General features: G+C 55.4%; 1 protein-coding gene across 1 annotated transcript in view; it reads right to left on the bottom strand.

Moving 5' to 3' along the window:
* The window catches only part of COL22A1 (collagen type XXII alpha 1 chain), a 229,402-nt gene that overhangs the window by 78,623 nt on the left and 127,836 nt on the right, over window positions 1-22,943 (bottom strand). The window contains exons 28-39 of the mRNA XM_027972868.3: window positions 18,885-18,929; window positions 18,299-18,361; window positions 17,811-17,864; window positions 14,570-14,611; window positions 13,572-13,604; window positions 10,570-10,623; window positions 9,807-9,860; window positions 8,896-8,949; window positions 8,189-8,242; window positions 6,630-6,683; window positions 3,397-3,501; window positions 2,025-2,069 (exon numbers count right to left, since the gene is read on the bottom strand). Of these exons, the coding sequence (XP_027828669.2) occupies window positions 2,025-2,069; window positions 3,397-3,501; window positions 6,630-6,683; window positions 8,189-8,242; window positions 8,896-8,949; window positions 9,807-9,860; window positions 10,570-10,623; window positions 13,572-13,604; window positions 14,570-14,611; window positions 17,811-17,864; window positions 18,299-18,361; window positions 18,885-18,929 (657 nt within the window). The remainder of the gene's footprint in view (window positions 1-2,024; window positions 2,070-3,396; window positions 3,502-6,629; window positions 6,684-8,188; window positions 8,243-8,895; window positions 8,950-9,806; window positions 9,861-10,569; window positions 10,624-13,571; window positions 13,605-14,569; window positions 14,612-17,810; window positions 17,865-18,298; window positions 18,362-18,884; window positions 18,930-22,943) is intronic.

Below are 22,943 nucleotides of genomic sequence, written 5' to 3'. Positions count from 1 at the left end.
TGGGTAGCCTTTCCCTTCTCCAGGGGATCTTCCCAACCCAGGGATCAGACTCATGTCTCCCGCACTGCAGGCGGATTCTTTACTAGCTGAGCCACAAGGGAAGCCCCCAGCAATTACTCCTGAGTTCTCAAATTCCATATCCTGGTTATTACTGTAAACCAAGACTTTTACATACAATAAAAACAATATACTCTGTGGTTTTGTGGCTAAGATCCCAAAAACACAGCTGAAAAATAAAAGGAGAGAAATAAAAGAATGAGTGTCTGGGCCTTCAGATAAAACTTCCCGTAAGAGCGGCATAAATGGATTCCCAAAGTGTTGTATCTTCAGTAACTGGGCTGGGTGGTAGGGATGCGGTTTAGGAAAGTGCTGGCTGACTCAGAAAGTGGGTCCAGGAAAGACAGCCGCTGACACCAAAGGCACATAAAAAGAAATTTTAAAAATCAGTTTGCGTAAATATATGCAAGTGGATAAAAATATGGTAACTCTACAGTAATACTTCATGTGATTTTGAATATATTTGTTAAACGAAAGCAGAAAATAAACATTCTAATGTCTCTCACTGACTATGTCACCCACGTTCTTAAGTTTATGCATCTGAGCTGGTCAAGCAGTCGCTCCTTGGCTGTGGGTGCCTGTGCAGCACATGCTCTGCTCTGAACACGTTCTATCTCGTCCTCCTGTGGTCTTCTCCCAGGTTAGGGCCCCGCAGAGGACTCCTTCCTTGTCTTCCCCTTCAGCTGCTCCACACCTTAGAATAGGGACAAACATCATCTCTGCCAAGAAGCCTTCCGGAGTCAAACCCGGCTGTGCCGGGAGCCCCCTCTGAGCACTTGTGCCTAAGCCTCCCTCTATCCCAGTATCTGTTCATCTGCTTCTCCCCCGGCTCCTGAGCCGATAGAGGGCTGGGGAAACGTGCCACTCATCCCTGACACCCCCCAGCCCACCTCCAGATCTGACATGCGGCAGAGGCTCAGTGGATCCACGATGAATGAGATAATAAGCATGTTGTTAACGGATGCATGAATGACTCAATGAACTCACTGATTCAGTGTAAGGATAACTTCAGGAAAACTGTCCTCATCACCCAGGAAAGCTCTCTTATGAATACTCCCTCATGGGCAAAGTCGTCTTTTCTGAGTCATGGCTACAAGCAAATTGAAGAAGAGACGCCTGCTATTGACTGAAGTGTCTGCCTATCCTCTCCGAGGCCTGGCTAGATGACAACCAACTCCCTCCCACGCGGGGTCAGGAGGTTGGTGGAAATGAATGACCACCTCTGGGCCTGGCCCACAAAATCTTCCCACAAGGTCCTCCACCATCTTTTCCATCATTTACTACTGCATATGGAGGACTCGATAGGAGACACTGAAGTCTTACAGGAGCAAGTGCACAGGGCTGGAGGAACGTGGGTCCCTGGATGGCCGTGTGGTCAGGACTCTCCACTCACCAAAACTCCCATTACACTTAACCTGAATGAGGAATAAACTTTTACTATGTTAATCATCTGAAATCTGAGGACCCTCTGTGTCCCCAACTAAACTAACAATACAAGACTTGTCATTGTCTAGTCATTAAGTCGTGTCCGACTCTTTTGTGACCCCATGGACTGTAACCCACCAGGCTCCTCTGTCCACGAGATTTCCCAGGCAAGAATACTGGAGTGGGTTGCCATTTCCTTGTCCAGGGGCTTCTCCCAACCCAGGGATCGATCTTGGGTCTCCGGCATTGACAGGTGGGTTCTTTACCACTTAGCCACTGGGGAAGACCCCAGTACAAGACTAGATCTACTTCGGTGGCTGCAAGCGTCTTTTGCAACTAATTTAACTGCAAGTATTTACTAAGAACAACTGTGTGGCACCCACGTCCGTCTCATGGTTCAGAGCTGCAGAGGCTTCTGTTAGGTGACAAGTGATGAACGTGGAAGTAAACAGGGGTGACCAGACATGCTCGCAATTAAATCTGGCATGTTGGCTTTCTAAGTGCAACCCACGGTATCTACAGCTTGGTAGACAAATACTCACCTTGGTTCCCATAGGTCCTGGTAATCCAGGTGGGCCACGAAGTCCCTGGGAAAACGAATGGAACAGAGACGATCATGGGAGCACGAATGAGCATCTACCCATCTACCCTGTGCTCTGGGGACACACAGGATGGGGCTGTCTCCACGATCAGCTGTGTGCAAAGCAAAACCACCTGGTTTTGAGACACAGGACCCCTGGGTGTGAATTCTGACTCTACCACCTACCCGTTCTGCGTGACCTCGAGCAAACCCCTCAGGTCTCTCTTAGTTTGCTTTCTTATTTAAGATCCTCTTTTTTTTTTTTCAGTTTTTAGGTAGTGAAATTTCATTTTATTAATTTTTATTTTATATGGGAGTATACTTGTGCTGTTTTTGAGGTGTACAACAATGTTGTATACACTGAGGCATGCAATGTTGTGTTGGTTTGAGGTGTACCACAAAGTGACTCAGCTATATAGACACATATGTGCTGTGTGCTCAGTCATGTCCCACTCTGTGCGACTCCACGGCCTGTAGCCCACCAGGCTCCTCTGTCCATGGCATTTTCCAGGCAAGAGTACTGGAGTGGGGTACCGTTTCCTTTCCAGGGGCTCTTCCCGACCCAGGGACCAAGCTGCCTCTTGTGCCTCCGGTGCCGGCAGGAGGATTACACATACATACGCCCACTGTTGTCCAGATTTTCCCATATAGCTTATTACAGAGTATTGAGCAGTTTGCTGGGCTTGGAGGTCCTTGTTGACTACCTATTTTATAGTAGTATGTGTATGTTAATCCCAACCTCCTAACTTATCCCTCTCTGCAAGATCCTTATTTTGCAGATTCCCTCAAATAAGGTCAAGGCCAGGTGTCAGGTTTCATGGTAGGGGCTCTTCTGATCCCAAAGTCTGGTCTCTTTCTTACTTACCACTTTCTGTCCAGGACGCACTAAAGTGTTTCTAAGTCCCCATGCACGTACATGAACTTACACATACAGCTCATCTGTCTGCAACACCCACTCTGTGCTATTCCATCAAAAACAGAATTCCTTCCAACTTCCACTTTTCGCATAGATGCCACCTCCTGTGTCAGGCCTCCCCAGCTTACCCAGATCAGGATGGCCGAGCTATGGCCATCAAACTGCTTGGCTGTCTCGCGAGCATCTCAACAGCACAGGCTCTAACCCGTGTCTGCGTCCTCGGAGCCTGACCCACAGCCAGCAGTCCACACGGGACCCTGTGGCACGCTGGCCTGATGCAGGCGGAAGCCAGCTGGTGCCCCCATACAAGACCCCTTTCCCAGCTCAGCTGCTTTCTTGCAAAGTTTGACAGTGGAACCTTTTTCCCTTTTCTAATTCCAGCCTGGTCGTTACAGTCACCTAAGCCCCTGACACTTACCGCGTCTCCATCTTTCCCTCTTCCGGGGGGCCCGGGAGGCCCAGGGGAACCAGGATTGCCCCTGGGGCCGGCTGGCCCTGGGCTCCCTTCTTCTCCCGCTGCTCCCTGGAAAGACAAGTAGACAGTGTCCGGGATCAATGAGATGCAGAAAGTAAGTTTTTCAATGGCTAAAGGGAGGGCTTCCCTGGCGGCTCGGCGGTAATGAAACTGCCTGCCAATGCAAGACCGAAGGGTTCAATCCCAGGGTCAAGAAGATCCCCTAGAGTAGGAAATAGCAACCCACTCCAGTATCCTTGCTTGGAAAATTCCATGGACAGAGAAGCCTGGCAAGCTGCATGGGCTTGCAAAAGAGTCAGACGTGACTTAGTGACTAAACTACCACCGCCACCTGAAAGGGGTGGGTGGGCTTCCTGGTGATGCCCTGCTTCAGAAAGCCCACCCCTTCTGAAGGCACAGAGGACAAGCTGTGTAATGGGACCCCCAAATTCAAACGCCAAAGCCCTTAACTCCAGCACTTCAGTGTAGAAATAGGGTCTCTGCAGGTGTAATTAGTTAAGAGGTGCTGATACTGGGGCAGCACAGAGCCTAACCCAGAAAGCACTGAGGTCCTCACGAGAAAGGGACGTCTGGGCACAGGCCTGTGTAGGGGGAAGTCCCCGCGAAGACACGGAGAGAAGACGGCCATCAATAATCCAAGGAGAGGGGCCTGGAAGACATCCTTCCCTCACAGCCCCCAGGAGGAACCAGCCCGTCTGACACCTTGATTCAGGACTTCCAGACACGGTGAGTGGTGACACAGCACGTTTCTGTGGTTTAAGGCACGCAGTTTGCGATGCTCTCGTTACGGCAGCCTTAGCAAACTATACAGCGTTGAACATGGGCACGAGGAGGACACTAGTAGTTTTCTGGTCCAACCTTCCGCCCGCGGCAGCAAGCCATCAGCTGTGCCTCTTCCAGGCAGCCCTCCCATTTTTGCTTGGACTCCTTTGAAAGCACAGAGCTCGCCACCTCCCCAGGCAGTTTTTATCTCCTTATCGGGCAGTTCCATTAGACACTGTGTCTTTATACTCAGCCGAGACAGTCCTCTCTGAAATCTTCCAGAGGTTTGACTTCAAACTCGGGGCTATGCAGACAAAATCCAATTCCTCGTCACACGACAGGCCTTCAGTGATGTGAGCACCGCTTGGGGATCCAAAGTGCGGAGAGAGAGAGGAAGCCAGGATCTGATGAGGGAGGGAGCTGGGCTTGGAGTTTGCGCCCCGTTTCTGACCACGAGCCAGGAGCCCCGTGCAGCCCCAGCTGTGGAATGCTGCGGGGACCAGGTGGGCCACAGGAAGTCCCTTTCCGGGCAGGGCTCTCTTGGACCTAAGCTGCAACCTGAACCAGACATCCCTGATGCAGAAGTGAGGGGAGGTACCATGTCCCACGGAGGACAAAGCAAAGGATGGAGAGGACTTCTCTCCAGGCACAGGGCAGGATCAGCTTCTGCAGGTCTCAGGTCACTGGACAGGCAGAGAGAAGAGCAGCTCCTGCTGTCAGGGACTTTACCACTTTGTACAGCACGGAGGGATAGTCCCCTTGCAAACGCAGGCTTCTGCTCATCAGAGCAGAGGTGTCTGGCTCCCTCTAGAGGCTGAGTGAGCCAACTGCCATTGCTGTTTAGTCACTAGTGAAAGTCGCTCAGTCCTGTCCGACTCTTTGCAACCCCATGGACAGTATAGGCCACGGAATTCTCCAGGCCAGAATACTGGAGTGGGTAGCTGTGCCCTCCTCCAGGGGATCTTCCCTAGCCAGGGATCGAACCCTGGTCTCCCACACTGCTGGCAGATTCTTTACCAGCTGAGCCACCAGGGAAGCCCTAAGTTGTGTCTTTTTAAGTCATGACTCTGAGCAACCCCATGGACTGTAGCCCGCCAGGCTCCTCTGTCCATGGGATTCTCCGGGCAAGAATACGCGAGTGGGTTGCCATTTACTCCTCCGGGGCATCCTCCTGAACCAGGAATCGAAATCAAGTCTCCTACCTGGGAAGCCCCAGACGTTCTCATGTTTGCTCAACTAGCCCTCAACATTCCCTTCTAACCAACCCTCTTCTAAGCTCCTTCTAATTTGTCAGTGCCCAGAATAGAGGCCCATCCTTTGCACGTGGTAATAATCAAAGCAAAACAGATGGGCCAGATTTCTTTTTTTTCTCCCTCGCTTAAGGAGATTTTCCACAGGCTGGTCGATCATTTTTCTTCATAGCAAATCACTCCTTCTCCGAGGGATGCATTTAAAAACAGCCTTCCCATCAAAATGTAAAGGTTTGTATCTATTCCTGTTACAACGTCTTGCCAAAATAGAAAAGATAAATGGAAAAGATAAAATGGTCACACCTTCCAAAGGTCCCAGGTGAAGCGGACCCGAAGGAATCTGCATCACTAAGCTCAGACGGGAGAACTGGGTAGGCGTTGGCTGTGGGGGCCGCATCGGGAGCTGGGGTGGGGTGAGCAGGGGCACTGGGGTTTCTGTCTCTGGATGAGAAGCCTCTGCTGGGGGCTCGGGACAGCAAGCCCCTCTCCCCTCACCACCTGCTCTCTGCCGCACGTCAGGGCCTCAGCTCCTCCTCGCCATCTGTGCAGCCCTGTGGTCCGTGTGGGCTCAGTGTGAGCTGGAGACCCGGGCTCCTCAGCCCTGACACTGCTGATGCTCGTGGCGGATGGTCTGCATTGAGAACGGGCGCCTTCCTGTGGGTGTTCAGAATCCCCGTCTCCACTCCGCCAGAAGTCGGAGTAAACATGGGAGACACGTGCTAGAATGCGAGGTCAGGAAGTGTCACTGGGGATTCCAAAAGTGTCACCTCGGTGTCACATTGGTGTTTTAGGGGAGGACACCGTGTCTCTCCACTTCCTAATGAATAAAGCTTTTCTCGTAGCCTGGGAAGGTTCAATTGCGCATGCGATAGTGTGGGATGGCTATGCTGGAGCACTGAATTGAGAGAAAGGGGGGCTTGGGAGGCAGACAGACCAGCTCTGCGGCTCAGCAGCCACTGGACGCAGGACACAGAGCTTCAGTCTACACCTCTGTCAGGCGGGGCCCCATCTGACCCTGCATCTGTGGCGAGGGTTAGAGGAGCCGACTGCAGAGGAGCCCTCGGCCTCCCGGGTCCTGAGGCGGGTCTGAGTGGAGCGGGCTCCTTTCCCGCCTCTTAAAAGCTGAGAACCGCCGCGGAGGATGGAGACCACACTGAGTCTTACCTTCTCACCACGCTCCCCATCTTTCCCAGGGGGGCCTCTGGAGCCCGGGGGACCCTAGTGAAAGAAAGGTGATTGACAAGGTCAAGATCAAGAGGGCCCAGGGCACTCAGAGAAGAGCGATGGGCCCCCTCCGGTCAGAGGCTCCCGACTCGTTCTCCACCTCTGACTTATTCCTCCTCCGCCGCCCTCCCACCGCCTCCCTGTCCCCTGGGACCGTCACGCATCCTCGCACATCGGAGCTCTAACCACACGGCCCTGCTTCCCGATGGCCTGCCCACTGTGGGCTGTGGCTCTCAGACGGCAGGCAGGGCATGGCGCGGAGGGGACCTTGGGGAGGAGAGGGTGACCCAAGAGCACAGCCTTGGCGTCGGTGACCTGCCCGTGTTGTGAGCATCCCCCAGAGGCTGACTTATCGAGGCAAGGCTCAGGGCAGGCGTCCCGCGGATGCACCAGCAGGGACGTCAGAAAGAGGACGGGCGGGTAGGGACACGTTCACGCGGCTGCAGCTCGGTCCTGCTGGGGGCTCCGGGGTCCAACGGCAGACATGCACCCGGAGTGGCTCCCCCAGGGGCGAAGGAGGTGGGCCGTTTACACACCGGTCGGCCAGGGCTGCTGCTGCTGCTGCTACTGGCCACGTGCCGTGTGGCTGGACCATAAGATCTCTTAGGCCAGAGAAAACCCTGGGCCAAGGGATGCAGGGCTGGCTCCGGGAAGAGCGCACTGACACTGCGGGGCAGGGTGACGTGAAGTAGGCCAGGGTCTCGCGGTTTCCACGGCGACCACTGAGCACGTGATGCAGTCTCCCTGCGCCTCAGTCTCCTCCGGAGTAAAATGGGGCCGCTTCTGGCACTCCCCTCCCGGGGTCGTGAGGAGTCAGTGAGCGTGAAGGGCTGACAACAGTGCCTGGCACACACCTACACCCACATCTGTTCTCTAAGCCGCTGAGGTTATCAACAGAAAAGATGGCGATGGAACAGGGCTGGACTCTGCCTATCTGAGGGGCACAGTTCTCCGATGCCCTTCACTGCATGCCACTGGGCGTTGTGCTCCACAACTGAGATAGAAATCAGTGCCCACGGTGGCTCTTAACGCTGGTCCACAAGCAGACCCCAGGTCCCCCACGGGGTGGCCGACAAAGCCCACACGCTCCAGGCTGAAGATGAAAAAGCTGAGGCCTCAGGAGGCCCCCACAGAGGCCTGGCAGCCAGCGAGCTGCGGCGAGGACCCAGCAACCCGACAGTCAGGGTTGCCATTCCTCAGGTTCATCCTGCTTCCTCCAGGGCCAGCTGTGACGCTGATCCAGCATCAGCGCTACTCACAGCTTTCTCATCCCAACAGTTTCCTTCACCACCGGAGAGCTCCCGAGTTACCAAGAACCTCAGGTTGTAGCCCTGTAGGTATCTTTGCTGGGGCCTCAATTTCTCCATCTGTGAAATGGGAGCAGGGATGCCTACGCCCTGAGTTCTGTCGTGGAGGATACATGAGTTAACCAGGGGGGGTGGACATCGTGGATCCACAACCAGTGCTGGTGATCCTCCCCGCCCACCCCAGTTACTCACCACGCTCCCTGGGGGACCGCTGGGGCCAGGGGGCCCTACAAGTCCAGGAGCTCCCTATAGAGAGGCAGAAGATGGTCAGAAAGGCAAGAAATTGATTACAAGCAGCTCCCCGTCTTTCTCCAAACTTGCCTCCTATTCAGCTCTCCCTGATTTGCCCAAAATGCTTCTAGATGACATTCCCTCCACAGGAAGGATGACCCTCCTGTCCAGGAGGGTCAGGAGGGTGCAAGCCTCAAAGGAGGTGGATTCCAGCACAGAAAGGGGCGACAGGAGGCCAAGGACTCTGGGACGATCCTAAGGCCACAGCACGGAGGTGGCAGAGGAGGAGTGGGTGTGGAGGGGAGGGCAAAGAAGAAGGTCAGGTGCTGTCAGGCACACGTCTCAGGTGGGGCATGGGCTCTAGCTTCAGAGCACGGGGGAATGGAAACCCTGAAAACGGAACAAAATCTGCAGATCTGCGCTATGGAGACACGTGCTCTGGTACAATGCAAGTTGACTGTAAGGGTGTGAACAAGCTTTGGAGATGAGAGAGAGGATCCGGTGAGGCGGGTGGACAGGAGCCGGCCCTGGGCCCGGCCAGCCCTCCAGTGTGGACGGCACCTTCCCAGCCCCGTCCGCACACTCAGTGGGGAGCTGGGCGCTGGGGGCAGGGGTCGGCCCAGCCCCCTCCCATGGGCCCACGAGGCAGGTGGCCAGGAAGGACTCACAGGGCTCCCAGCTGCTCCGGGCATTCCCTGGGCGCCTTCTTGTCCCTTGGCACCCTGCACGAGAAACAGAAAGAAGTGAGACGCCTCCTCCAATGCTGGCCTCAGGAGCAGCAGGAGATGCAGGTTGGATCTCTGGGGCGGGACAATGCCCTGGAGAAGGAAATGGCAACCCACTCCAGTATTCTTGCCTGGAGAATCCCATGGACAGAGGAGCCGGGTGGGCTATAATCCATGGGGTCACAGAGTCGGACATGATGGAGCGACTAAAGCACCACGACCAAACTGAAAGGACAGGGAGTAGGTTTACAGGTGCAGAGACCACAGCTTCGGGCTCCCTAAACTCCTTCAGTCTTCACTTCCCCCAGGACACAGGCAGCATCCCCTGCCCTTCATCTTGAAGTATACGAGGCGCAGAGGGATGGGCCTGCCCAGGTGCACACAGGCGGCCGGGGGCCCCTGGGATCTGAGCTTGGACAGGCCACGCACAGCACACAAAACACTGCCCAGCACAGAGCCAGTTAAGCAGCCAATCAAAATACAATCAAAATGCCAACACACTCTAGGTGTCCTTTAAATTGGCACTGGAGATTTCCTGCATTTGAAAAGCCTCCGAGAGCCAGGACCACCTGGATTTTAAGAGTTGTCGGGGAGGGACGGTGCAGCAGGTTACCAGCTCTCCTAAACCCACACTTCAGTGACAGCGAAATGACCTCCTGGGCTCCAGGGGTCGCGTTTTGGGGTTTTCTGGGAGACCTCTCTCCCCATGCCCTGGACTCAGTCCTAGCAGCGCCTGTTGCAGCGCCCCCTGATGGACACTCCTAGAATGACAGGGTGGAAGGGCCGGTGAGGGGCAGAAGAGCCTGCGCGAATTTCTGCTCTGGGAGCCAACGGAGGACAGAGGGCTCTCTTACCGGTGGTCCAATGGGTCCCCGAGGCCCCAGTTCTCCAGGGTGACCTGGCGACCCCTGCAATGAAACCACCCATCAGCGGACGAGGTCACACCCTTGCTCTGGGGAGGCATGAACACGGGCAACGAGAAGGGATTGAGATCCACAGAGAGGAGGGAGGAGGAAGGAGCTACATTCAGCTCAGCAGGGCTCCTGTGTGTTCAGACAGGCCCTTCGGTGTCCAGTCTCAGGAAAGCAAACGCACAGGGTGAGGGGTGCGGGGCAGGGTGTGGGGCAGGAATGAGGGGTAGCGGTGCGGGCCAGGGGTGAGGGGCGGGGTGAGGGGCAGGGGTGGGGGGGTGAGGGGAAGGGGTGAGGGGGAGGGGTGCGGGGGAGGGGTGCGGGCAGGGGTGCGGGAGAGGTGCTGGCAGGGGTGCGGGGCAGGGATGAGGGGCAGGGGTAAGGGGAGGGGTAAGGGGAGGGGTGAGGGGAGGGGTGAGGGGAAGGGTGAGGGGCAGGGGTGAGGGGCGTGGTGAGGGGGAGGGGTGAGGGGCAGGGGTAAGGGGAGGGGTGAGGGGCAGGGGTAAGGGGAGGGGTGAGGGGCAGGGGTAAGGGGAGGGGTGAGGGGCAGGGGTAAGGGGAGGGGTGAGGGGCAGGGTTAAGGGGAGGGGTGAGGGGCAGGGGTGTGGGGTGGGGTGAGGGGAAGGAGTGAAGGGAGGGGTGCGGGGGAGGGGTGCGGGCAGGGGTGCAGGGGAGGGGTGTGGGGCGCAGAGCAGAGAGCACTCACCGGCTCCCCAGGCGCGCCAGGATCGCCCTTCTCTCCCCTGGGCCCTGGTTCTCCCTGTTGGTAGAGAAGCAAAGTAAGGCAGCTGCGCCTGGCCCACCCTTAGGCGGGCCGCGCGGACCTTCTGGGCCTGTGCAGGCACCTTGCGCTGGCGGAGAAGCCGGCACTGCCCAGTGCAGTTCCCACGCTGCTTTCTCCACCCACGACCTTGCCCCGAGGCTCCTGCCTGCCCCCAGCCGCCCAAGCCCATCCCTGATCCCTAAGTTAGTGTCCCCACGGCCTGGGCTGGGGCCCCACTCCCTCTGCATCAGCCGTTGATGGAATGTGCACGCTCCACCCCAGAGAGCCGGGGTTCAGTGAGGACGCCCCGACAATGAGGCTTTCAACAGAGGCAAGCTCCTTCCTCCTTCCAGAATCTCCATCTCCCACCAGCTCAGAAGAACACACTCTGGCTCCATTCGTCAGACAATATCCTTATCTCTAGCTTGCTTTCCTCCTAGAAAATTTCCCAAGGCAGGAATTTGCAAAAGCATTTTGTCTGGTCCTCAAGTCACTGAAGACACGACCCGTAAAGATGGAAGGGCTGATGGGATGGATTTGGGGGATCCAGAGGGAAGGAGTGAATCTGCTTTCTGCCAGCGGGGGAAGGGACTGTGGGGGTTGGGTCAGGAAAGGGATCCTGAGGCTCTCAGACAAGATGCTCAAGGCATTTCTCCCCAGGGCCGGAGATCCAGGAGCAGACTTCACCATGGGGGTGCCTGCTGAGCTGAATGCTGAACACAGGTGCCTGCTTCTCCTCCACCGACCCCGCTGGTGATGCCAGCCCAGGGAGATGCCCGCTCTGGGCTCAGCAACTGCAGGGCACTGGCCAGGCCTCCCGGAACCCTCTGCAGGCGCAGGGGGTGGGTCAGGTGGCTCTTCCAGGGAGCGGCTTCTGAACCAGTTACAAAGCCCCTGTAAGCTCTCAGCTGTACTGTCTCCCAGCCTGAGATGGCCTGTCCCTCCGTCCTCCAGACAAGGAACGGGTTCCCACTCCTCTCTGACATCGGACCTGCACGCCAGCTAACAGCCCCTGCTCTGCTCCCCACTGTCGTCCCCACGCTGCCTCATGGCCTCCCCAGCTGGGGTCCCCGCCATCCCCAGGAGGCCTCTTGTTCTGCAGCAGGAGCTGGGGCTCTCCTTCTGGCCCTCCTCCCCTTTCTATCGCCTTCTTCATCATGCTGCAAACCTGGTGCGTACATGCATGCTAAGTCGCTCAGTCGTGTCCGACTCTTTGCGACCCTGTGGACTATAGCCCACCAGGCTCCTCTGTCCAAGGGAGCTGGCTGCCCCTCCAAATCTCCAGCCCCTGCTGTGTGCAGGGACTGGAAGGCAGACCACTGAGGTTAGCAGGGAATAATCAGAACAATGGCTTCCAAAACCATCAATACAAACACGGTTACCATGGCAACGAGGCAGCCCCAGAGGGATTCATGCAGTAACCCCCAATGAATCTTTTTCTCTCGTGGACACAATTTCCTTGCTTTGCATCTCCAAGTGGCTTCCTGGTTTCTGCAGAGCTCAGACCCTGCAGGAAGGTGTCCCCCTCACCAGGATTCAAAGGGGAGGCTGGGCAGACCCCTGGCCTCTCTCAGTCCCTTCCCGGGGGAACACCTCGGACATCATCTTTTACGGATGGAGCGATTCCTTTACAGAGAGGCGGGATGTGTAGATTTGCCACAAGCTTTAGGGACTCAGGATGGGCAAAAGGGAGGAGTCCCAAAGGATGAAGGGCTGAGGCATCGTGTAGGGGGATATGGTTCTGGAAGAGGGAGGTGGCGGGCCAGTGTGACAGAGCCTTGAACCTCAGCACCGGCGGGGACAGCAGTTCGGCCAGGGCCTTACGGCCAACAGCTACATCCTGATTCCTGACTCCAGGAAGGCCCTGTGCAAGGTGCTTCGCTCCTCAAGCTTCAGGCCATCATCTGCGAGCTGGGCACAGGGCCGGTTGGAGCGATGCCTGCCCTGTGCCCACCACATTCAAGGCCCTCCTGCTCTGTCCCTCCGAGCCCTTCCTTGGAGAGAGAAGACGCAGCCAGAGCCCCGCCTGCTCTCCCCTCAGCATCCTCGGACACTCCTGCGGTCCCCTGCCTCTCCCCACCACCAGGGACGGCACCCCTGCCCTCTCTTCCTCCCCATTCCTCCTCCAAAGCAGCTCAAAGTCCTCCCTCTCATTCCACGATGATTTTGGCACTCAGTCTCTCTCTCTCTCTCTCTGTGCTCCATTCTTTTCCATCACATCCAGGATCTCTTTAGCTTCTCAAGTTGTAGTTACTTAATAGCAGCCATGTGGAGATGGGCCCTCTCCTAAGCCTCTTGGCCGCCACACATGGTGCAGCAGGTCAAGTCCTAACCACAGGAGAACCACGTCCCCAAGAGCGAACCAACAAAGGAGGCGAGCTTGGTGATGTCAGAGACCGTGAACACACTCGTTTTCACAGAAGCCTCTCTAGAAAGAGGAGGGAAAGGCTCCTGGAGGCTGCGGCCACACTGAGTGTCCTTTTCCATCATGCACTTCTGTCTTCAGAAAGAGCCACGCACTCTCCCGCCGGCCGTCTCCCCAAACAGGCTCAGTCCCCACCGGCCCCTCTCAGACTCAGCCCCCAAGACCCCCAGGCCGGCCCCCTCTGCCCTTTCACTTTCTGCCGCTCACAGGGCTCTGTCCTGCTTGGAACAACCGGCCACCCCGTACAGTGAGGGGGTCACTTTACCCAAAGAGAGGGGTGGCCTTTGCCCTCGGCTACTGGGAGGCCCCCTCCTGGGCCCTGACCCAGGAGGTCCCATCTGCCCCTGGAGCTGGTCCCTCACCCAGCCCGCTCCCCGCCGGCTGCCAGGACAAGGTTGGGAACCCAGAGGCCTGACAGCGGCTGGCAGGTCAGGGCCCCGCCCCCCAGAGGACCCAGGGGCATCGCGAGCCAGGCCGGGGGGGGGGGCACCGGGCAGCCACAAGGTGCACCGCTACTTACGGGCATTCTCGGGTGTGGTGTGAACAGGGATGTCTGCAAAGGAGACAGCAGAAACGAGACAGATGTGAGTGGACAGCAGCAACCTGCCTCAGACAGACTTACCGGTGAAGAATGCAGCCGCAGGGGCCCCTCTAAGGATGATTTCGACAGAATCACACATTCCTTTTAAAGCCCCTGCCTTCCGTATGAGGCCATCCCCTGCCTCAGCTACTAACTGACCCATCCCTACATGCCCAGACAAGGGCAGTTACAGGACAGCCATGGTCCTCTCCCTTCCTGCCCCCCCCCACCCCGAAAGTGATTAAAGCACAGAATACCAAGGCCGGAAAGAAACATGCAAGTGAAAAAAAAAAAAAACCATGCAAACTGTGCTCACATGTTTATCCAGCCTTTTTTCCCCTTTAATTTAGTATGTATTATGTACCAGAAACTACACAACGTCCCTTACATATTTCAATCAATTTTCACTACAAACGTGCAAGACACAGCTCCATATAATATATTTTTTTTCCTTAACAGATGAGAAGATGGAGTCTTTTTCCCACTAAATAACATGTTTAAGATCACAATGCTGGTGAGGAACACAGCTGGGATTCAAACCCACTCTTTTCTTCTGGCTCCAAAGCCCCTGCTCTTTACTCACACCTGAACCCCAACTCACAATGCCCACCTTGAGGCCTGCAGAGGGCGGAGGCGTGAGTCATGGGTGTATACCCACGTTGCAGTCTCACCCTGGACACACTGCTTCCTGCCCCTAACCTCACCCCCACAGGCAGCAGGTGGGCATGGGCGCCCAGCATCTGTCCAGTGTTCTGACCAGCGGTAACCGTGCTGCCAAATAAACTAAAGCACAAGGTGGTTCTCACAGAAGCTCATGCACTTTCTGGATCACGAGACCCAGGGATGGGTCTGGCTATGGGCAGACTCCCTTAAAAAGATGTTTATAACTACGTGGTTGGTGTGCAGGAGGAGAAAGGGTTAGAAGCAGAGCAACTTACAGTGCCAGGTAATCCAGGGGGCCCCGGTGGGCCCACTTCACCCTAGATGAAGTGGAAACAGCAATAAAGAATCCACCTGCCAATCCAGGAGATATAAGAAACGCAGGTTTGATCCCTGGGTCGGGAAGATCCCCTGCAGGAGGGCATGGCAGCCCACTCCAGTGTCCTTGCCTGGAGAATGCCATGGACAGAGGAGCCTGGCGGGCTACAGCCCATGGGGTCACAAAGAGTCAGACACGACTGAACATACTTACACAGTCCTGCTTATCCTGGGACACTTTTCCTAAGAAGACAGACTCACCCCATCTGCCTCTATTGCAACTGATAGATATATAGATCCAAGCTATAAAATAATTCAAACATACCAGAACTCGGCTCTGAGAAACACTTATGCGGCCACATGTAGCTGTAGGTCGTTTATACCACTCTATACTATTCCATGGCGCACGTGGAGACAGTGACCCGTCATCCATCCTCCCGCTGACAACGCTGACCTGATTTCCCACCTGCCGCCAGTGCCCCCACACTGTCCTGGAGCCAAAGCTTGAGCCCCATGAGAGGCTCCTCTGGACCCTGCCCTCTCCTGAGGGCTCAGGCCCATCCTTCTCAGCGGCCTGAGAGGTGAGTGTTACATTCCTCTGAATGGCATAGGCTTGGGAGTCGACTCACCTGAGCTTGAAACCTAACTCTACCACTGTATACATTATTTTACTTCTGTTGGCGTGTTATCCTCTGTGCAAAATAACAACAATGGTACACACAGCTCACAAGTGTCCTCTGGGGACTAAGTGAGACCTTCAGCCAGAGGAAATTGTTATTCCATTTGCCTCGAGGAAAGGAGGTCACTGGGCTGCTCCATCAGGAGGAACAGTCCCCAAAGCCCTTCATTCCATGTGAGTCACGATGGTGCTGGGACACGGCTATCTCTGTCCACGCGTGTCCTAGCAGCCCAGGATCCACAAGTGGTTATTAGTGGACAAATGAATGAAGCAAGCTGACTGAGAGATGGGCTAGGCTTCTCTTATTCATAGTGACAACAATAAGATGATAATGAAAAGTAGTTACATGATAAACCATAATGGAAAAGAATATTTTTTAAAATGTCTACATGTGTGCAACTGAGTTACTCTGCTGTACAGCAGAGATTGGCACCACGCTGTAAATCAACTATACTTCAATTAATTTTTTTTAAGTGGTAACATTGTTTTCTATGCCTGTTTCTACAGTTACACAGGATTTAATCCCAGGTTTCAGCTCTCTTTGCTAGGTGCATTAATTCCCTTCATCGGCACCGAAATGCCTGAAACAGAGATGCTTCATGTGTATCCCCATCCCATGGATGAGCAAACTAAAGCCCAGCCACACTCAGGCCCTTGCCCAAAGTCACACAGACAGCAGTTGGTGCATCCTGGTGGTAAACTCTGAGCCCAAGCCCTTAACTACTGCGAGGCATTCCCCTGACCGTGTTGCAGAAGCTTCAGAGAGAATACAGCACCTTTTCTAGTGCTGAGTTCCAGAACCAATCTCACCCAGACTATCCAAGTTCAGTGTTTCCCAGTGCAATGCACGTGCGATCAAGCTCTTTCTGTTGTGTCCGACTCTTTGTGACCCCATGGACTGCAGCCCACCAGGCTCCTCTGTCCATGGGATCCTCCAGGCAAGGACACTGGAGTGGGCTGCCATGCCCTCCTCCAGGGGATCTTCCCGACCCAGTGACTGAACCCACGTCTTCAGCATTGGCACGCGGGTTCCTTACCATTGGCACGACAGTGCAAGGTATGAACAGACATAAACAAGAAGAGAGCTGGAGGAGAGATGTGTCTCCCACCTCGAGGGCCTCAAGACCACCTTTCTGGAAGAGCGTCGCCTGCCCTCAACACTGTGGGGTGAACACAGCACCATGAGCTGGCGGGCAGAGCCCAGGAGCTCCCTGACTTGGGGAAAGATGCTCGCCTAGAGAAGGGTCTCTGAGCTTGAGTCAGTGGGACTGGCGGGGGCTCCCATCCCTGCTTCTCCGCAGTCTAAGTGTCTCAGCCCCAGCTGAGGCAGGGGCGTTATCACCCTCCTCTCAGAGATGCCTTGGGGTCAAACGCTCTCAGTGCTGGGTGGGGAGGAGGTGGGTCAGACACTGAGGAAGGGACAGCCAGGCACGGCCAGCAGGGGGCAATGTTGCTTCAATGTCATTTTTTTTTTTCAAACCCAGAATTGTCTATGATGACATATTTCTCTAGAGGCAAAGAAAAGCAGGCCAGATTCTTCGGAATCTTGAATGCGACTCTGCCGTGGCCCTGGCAATTCTGCCAAAGCAATAAAAGGGGCTTAATGGCCTCGCCGAGTCCTCTGCATCTTGGAAATGAGTTTCTCAAATAGAAATTGCTTTTCTGAGAAGTCCGGGAGAGCGGCGGGCCTGAACGGCTTATCCACCAAAGCCCTTTCCATTGCAGGATCTCTATTTATAGAGCAGGTCCGTTCAGAACAAAGACCTTGGCCCTCAGCATGGGAGCAGGGATGGGGGGTGCTGAGCAGGATGGTGGGCAGGAAAGCGAGACACGGGAGGGTGCAGAGCTCAAACTGGGAGAGCCAGGTGGCCCTCCGGGTGGCAGAGGGGGCATCGCAGGGCCCTGCTGGGCGTGTGAGGCTGCCCAGGTTCCCCCAGGCCAGGCCGGTGTGCCATGTGGACCCGCTTGGAGCCTGGATGCTGGGCCTGGACTGTGGTCAGGTCTTGACTCCCACCGCCCTCCATCCACGCAGCCCCGGGCCGGCAGCCTGGCCCTTCCGTGCCTCAATCGCCTCATCTATAAATGGGGGGGTGTCGCTGATAATCTAGCCCACATCCAGATGTTGCCAGGATCACCCGAGTCACCACGTGTGCCGTGCTCGCCATGACGACCCTGACCTGTGGCGGGTCCCGCCTCCCTGGCTGCTGGTTCCTGGAGGCCCACGGTTCTCAGGCTCCACCACTTTATACGAGAGACTCGGGCATCCATGGATTTTAGTTATCTGCAGGGTTCCTGGAACCAACTGCCCACGGATGCCAGCCTACACAGGCAGCTCTGCTTTCGGGCCAGCAAGGGAGACACTGGGACCAGAGGGGACGCCCAGGACCACAGCAGGGAGAACCAGGACTGCCACCCAGGCCACCGCCGCACCTTCGAGCACGGCACTCCCTCCACGCGAACGACGGACGGGCGGTTGTGCGACACGCGGCACCAACGCCCTGGACAAGGACAGCGGCCCCTACCTTTGCACCTCGGTCGCCTTTCAGTCCCGGAAGCCCCAGGGCCCCTTTCTCTCCCTACAGAGAAAAGATAAACACCAGGAGACATTAGAACACGACTGAGTGTAACGGCTGCCTCTTCTAGGCAAGAGCAAGGGGGGACCCTGGGCAAAATACGGTTTTTCCCCAGCCTGCCCTGCCACGGTGAGGACCCAGTTCAAGGGACATCCTGTCGATTGTGTGAAGGGGCAAGCGCTCCATTTGGCACCCGACAGCTGACGCCCCCAATCATTCCCACAAATTTCATCTGAAGCTACTCCACCCACCCTTCCAGATGGACCCCTTGGCCACCGTCCCTTCGTTCCAGCACGTGGCCCACGGTGGCCCGGTCCCCTGCCTTTCCTCTTCCTAGACACTGGGAAAACGCTCCAACCCCAGCCCGGGTCAGCCCATTGCTGAGCGCGCAAACCCGGGCCGGGGGTGCTCTCCTCGGGCGCGGAGCGTGGCCTCACCTGGTCGCCTTTCTCTCCCCTCTCACCGGGGAGTCCTGGGAAGCCTGGGAGCCCGGCCTCTCCCTGCAGAAAGAACGCGGCGCCGTGATCAGTGGGCTGTCAAGAGGGAGGCTGCCCCAGACCTCTGCAGGAGCAGGACAACATGGAAACAAAGCAGTGGAGAGAGGGGGTCCTAGATGGAGCTCCGGGGCGGCCCCAGGCGCGGGCCCACTCTGCAGCCCCTCGCTCGGGAGCCCTTACTGCCCTCTCCTGTTGTCTGACTCCTCATCCCTCTGGGTCAGCCACGATGTCACCTCCGGGCCACCTCTCCTGACACTCCCCAAGCCTGAGTGAGGGGCCTCCTGGGACCCCTTCGGTCACCTGCGTGGCAGCACTCGCTGCACCTGCTCAAGTGCTCTTGGCTGACGGTGGTGACCCTGGTACCCAGTACAGCAAGGGACGCACGGGATGTGCTGACGGTCTCGGGGAAAGAGATGAAGGCACACAGGCGTGTTGCGAGCTCCAGGGAGACACGCAATACAGGCGCAGCAGATACCAACAAACACGCATCGGATGAACAAACGAACAAGTGAATGAGTGAACAGACCTTTTCTCCAGGTCGGCCAGCCAGGCCCTGCTCCCCAGCTTCACCCTGAAGATAGAATAACAGACACCCCGTCACTCACCACTCACATTTGCAGAGATGGCTGTCGTTCCCAGGTGGTCCTGCAGACTCGGAGCACCTGGCACCCACACCCTCGATGCTCACACAGCAGCACAGGCACTGAAGCCCTGGGTGCCGAGCGTTTTTGGAGGCAGGCTTCCACATTCCCCCGCGTGGTCTGTGCACGCATGCCCAGTCGTGTCCAGCTCTTTGTGACCCCATGGACTGTCGCCTGCCAGGCTCCTCTGTCCATGGGGCTCTTCCAGGCAAGAATGCTGGAGTGAGTTGTCATTCCCTCCTGCAGCGGATCTTCCCCACCCAGGGATCGAACCCGGGTCTCCTGCGTCTCCAGCATCGGTCGGCAGATTCCTCACCACTAGTGCCACCTGGAAAGCCCCATGCTGGCTCGACCTTCCCTCCAAAGAAACAATTTCTCGAGTTGCCCTGATGGGAGTTTACACAGGTTGGATCCAGTGATTCTGACTCTAAACACAGTTTAGAACCACAGAGAGTCCTGGAGCCGCCCCGACTCTGAGCTCTGCTCCCTTTCGGGGGAACTCAGACCCCAGGCTAGGTCTAGTGGTGGAGAAGCTGTTGATGAACTTGTCCAAGCTGACCAAGCGGCCCGCAGTTGTTCAGACTCCTTGGTAAAACACAGGCAGCTGGGGGTGGAGGAACTCACAGGCAAGGAGAGAGGTCCATTTCCCCTCCCATGGTATGTTGCTAGTCTCGGGTAAAATGCTGCTTAAACATCCAAACTTATATTACGTTGGAAAGCAAGCCCTCAGCAGGGCTACACCGCTTCCGGTCGCGTGGATGAAGTTGTGTCCTCTGGCATCAGGTTTCTGACCAGCGTTTCCTGGTCCTGCTGAAGTGCGGGGGCAGGGGGTGCAGGACCAAAGGGGCCCACTCTCTGACCCCACCCGGCTGCTATGCTCAGCAGTTCCCTGTAAGTCACTGAGGCAAAGAGGCCTGTGGTGGGAGGAGCAGGGAGGGACTGCAATTTCTAACCAGCCATGTGCCTTCAGAAACACTAACTTCTTGAACGCCCGTTTCTAACATCATTATGCACGGACACATAGTCACTTCAGTCATGTCTTGACTCTTTGCAACCCCATGGACTTTAGCCCCCCAAGCTCCTCTTTCCAGGGGATTTTCCTGGCAAGAATACTGGCATGGGTTGCCACTCCCTTCCCCAGGGGGTCTTCCCGACCCAGGGGCTGAACCCAGGTCTCCTGCATTGCAGGGAGATTCTTTACCGTCTGAGCCACCAGGGAAGCTGAGTATGGTCCTTATTAAAATCTCTATGTAGATTTCCATAAGGAAATTTGGTTTTCTGGTAAGTGGACACATGAATGAATGAATGAGCGGTCACGCAAACACATGACGGTCTTCCCTGCAGCTATGCCAGGCTCCAGTGGTAGTGAAGTCTACACCACATGTTGAGAGAGACAGAGAGAGAGAGAGAAACTAAAAGCACTGTTTAGCATGAGACACACGTTTTATCCTGCAGTCCTGGTGCCACTGGGGCCACTGGTGTCTGAGTCGGTGTGTATAGAAATTCTAGATGCGCTCCACTTCTCCCATCAATCCCCAGTGTTCACAAGCACAATTAGTAACAGCTGCTCTTCCTGGATCTGTGCAAACACTTGCTACACAAATTGTGACTTTAAATCTGCTAGGACAGGGCAACCCTTACAGTTGGAAAGGTGCTGGGTGGGGGGTGGTGCTGAGGTTGGTAGCAAGCATTTTGAAGGCATCCTGAAGTGCCTCCTGAATCCGTGCTGTGAATCCTAAGCCAGAGCATGACCCATGAAGGGGCTGAGCGGCTCCTGGAATCCTCGACATGAGCCCAAGAGGGTGATGCACCTGCTCATCCCGCAGCCGGTCTGTTCCGAGTGGACTTGAGACCCGTCATCCAGGATGCATCCACGACCTTCTTCAGAGATACTTATCTTACGAGGTGTGATGTCAAAATAAAGCAACACACCTCCTGCCGTGTCTCCTTTGCAACTACAAAGTATGTTCTAAAAGCAACGTAACTGCAGAAATTCACAGTTTCCAACTTCCTAGAGAAAATTTTTAAATGCACTACACTACACTAGAAATCGTACAAAAATGGCAGATGAGCTTGTAGTTATGGACCTCTCTGAAACTTTCAGTCACTGGGGGCGAGCATAAATCCCAAACACATAGATGGAAAGACTAAAGACAACCCCGAGGGCACCTCAAATTCACCCCAATACTTCTGATCCATCGACCTCGTCTGTACAAGGAACTCGATGGGAACAGGTTCTTCTGAAGACTGTTGAATTGAATGTGGGAATTTATACACTGTAAGCTCAGAAGAATGAGCCAACTCACACATGTGAGGAAACACAGCCCAGACAGGTCTGGCTGACCCCACAAATCCCCCATAAAATCCAAGGAGGATTTGAGGAAACACAGCTCACAGGTCTGGCTGAGTCCATAAAATCCTAGCAGTCAAAAATGAAAAATAATAGTGACCTATGCAAATGCTTTAAGTTATTTCTGGAAGATGACAGAATTTCAGCCAATCAATCAAAAACAGGAACATGGCCTTTGGTGTTTAAAAGACCACGTGATTTACCCCAGAGCAATGGAGGGACAAAACACAGCCAGTTACACATCATTACATTTCAATCACAGATATTTTTTTAAAACAGGAATGTTGAGTCTTAAAAGATGGAGGCGCTGTGCTTGCAAGTGACAGTGAGCTGGCTCGTGGAGCCCTGAGGAATCTGGGGTGCAGGGGCCCCTAGCGGATGCTTTCCACAGGGAGTCCATTGTGCATCCTAGAGAGGGCGGGCACGTGGTAACCCATGTGTGTTCTGCTCCATTTTAATTTGGTCTAAATTGTGGCTCAGCTGGTAAAGAACCCACCTGTAACACGGGAGATCTGAGTTTGATCCCCAGGTTGGGAACATCCCCTAGAGAAGGGAAAAGCTACCCACTCCAGCATTCTGGTCTAGAGAATTCCAAGGACTGTATCATCCATGGAATCACAAAAAGTCAAACACGACTGAGCAACTTTCACCAAAGAATGATCACTTCTTGAAAAAGCGAGGCCACAGGGAACTGAGGGTCCAGGGATTTGCCCATCAGCCTTCACTGGCCAGTGAGGTGAGCCGGGTCCTGCCTCCCGGGACAGCAGGGTCACCACTGGGCCAAGTCCAGGCCATACCTGTGCCCTTTCTGGGCTGTTAGTTATCAGTCGGCCACCAGTGAGCCCTTACTGAGTGCCTGCAGGTGCCTGCTGTGGGCTGGGGCTGGAGGGCGGTCACCAAGAGCCAGTCACAGCCCTTAACTAGCTCTTACCCTAATAGGGTGTGAGGGAGAGGGCCCCCGTGTGAGTGTCTGTCTGGACACAGGCCCCTCCAGAAGCACAGGCGCCTGCAAATGCATACACCATGCACACACGCACACACACACACCCTCCACACACACACACACCTCTCTCACACACACACACAACACACTGCATAAACACACACAACATACAGACCCACACACCATGTACACACCCACAACACATACACATACCTCACAGACACACACACACACTGCATACACACACACATGACATACAGACCCACACACCATATACACACACATACATACCCCTCACATACACACCGCATACACACATGACATACAGACCCACACACCATGTACACACACATACACACCCCTCACATACACACAGACATACACACACACACGACATACAGACCCACACACCATGTACACACACATACACACCCCTCACATACACACAGACACACACACACACGACATACAGACCCACACACCATGTACACACACACACACACCTCACATACATACACACCGCATACACACACATGACATACAGACCCACACACCATGTACACACACATACACACCCCTCACATACACACAGACATACACACACACACGACATACAGACCCACACACCATGTACACAACACACACACCCCT

The sequence above is a fragment of the Ovis aries genome, chromosome 9 (assembly GCF_016772045.2).
Source record: "Ovis aries strain OAR_USU_Benz2616 breed Rambouillet chromosome 9, ARS-UI_Ramb_v3.0, whole genome shotgun sequence".
Classification (NCBI taxonomy): Eukaryota; Metazoa; Chordata; class Mammalia; order Artiodactyla; family Bovidae; genus Ovis; species Ovis aries.
The sequence above is the reverse complement of the archived record's forward strand: the minus strand, read 5'-3'. Positions and strand labels throughout refer to the sequence as shown.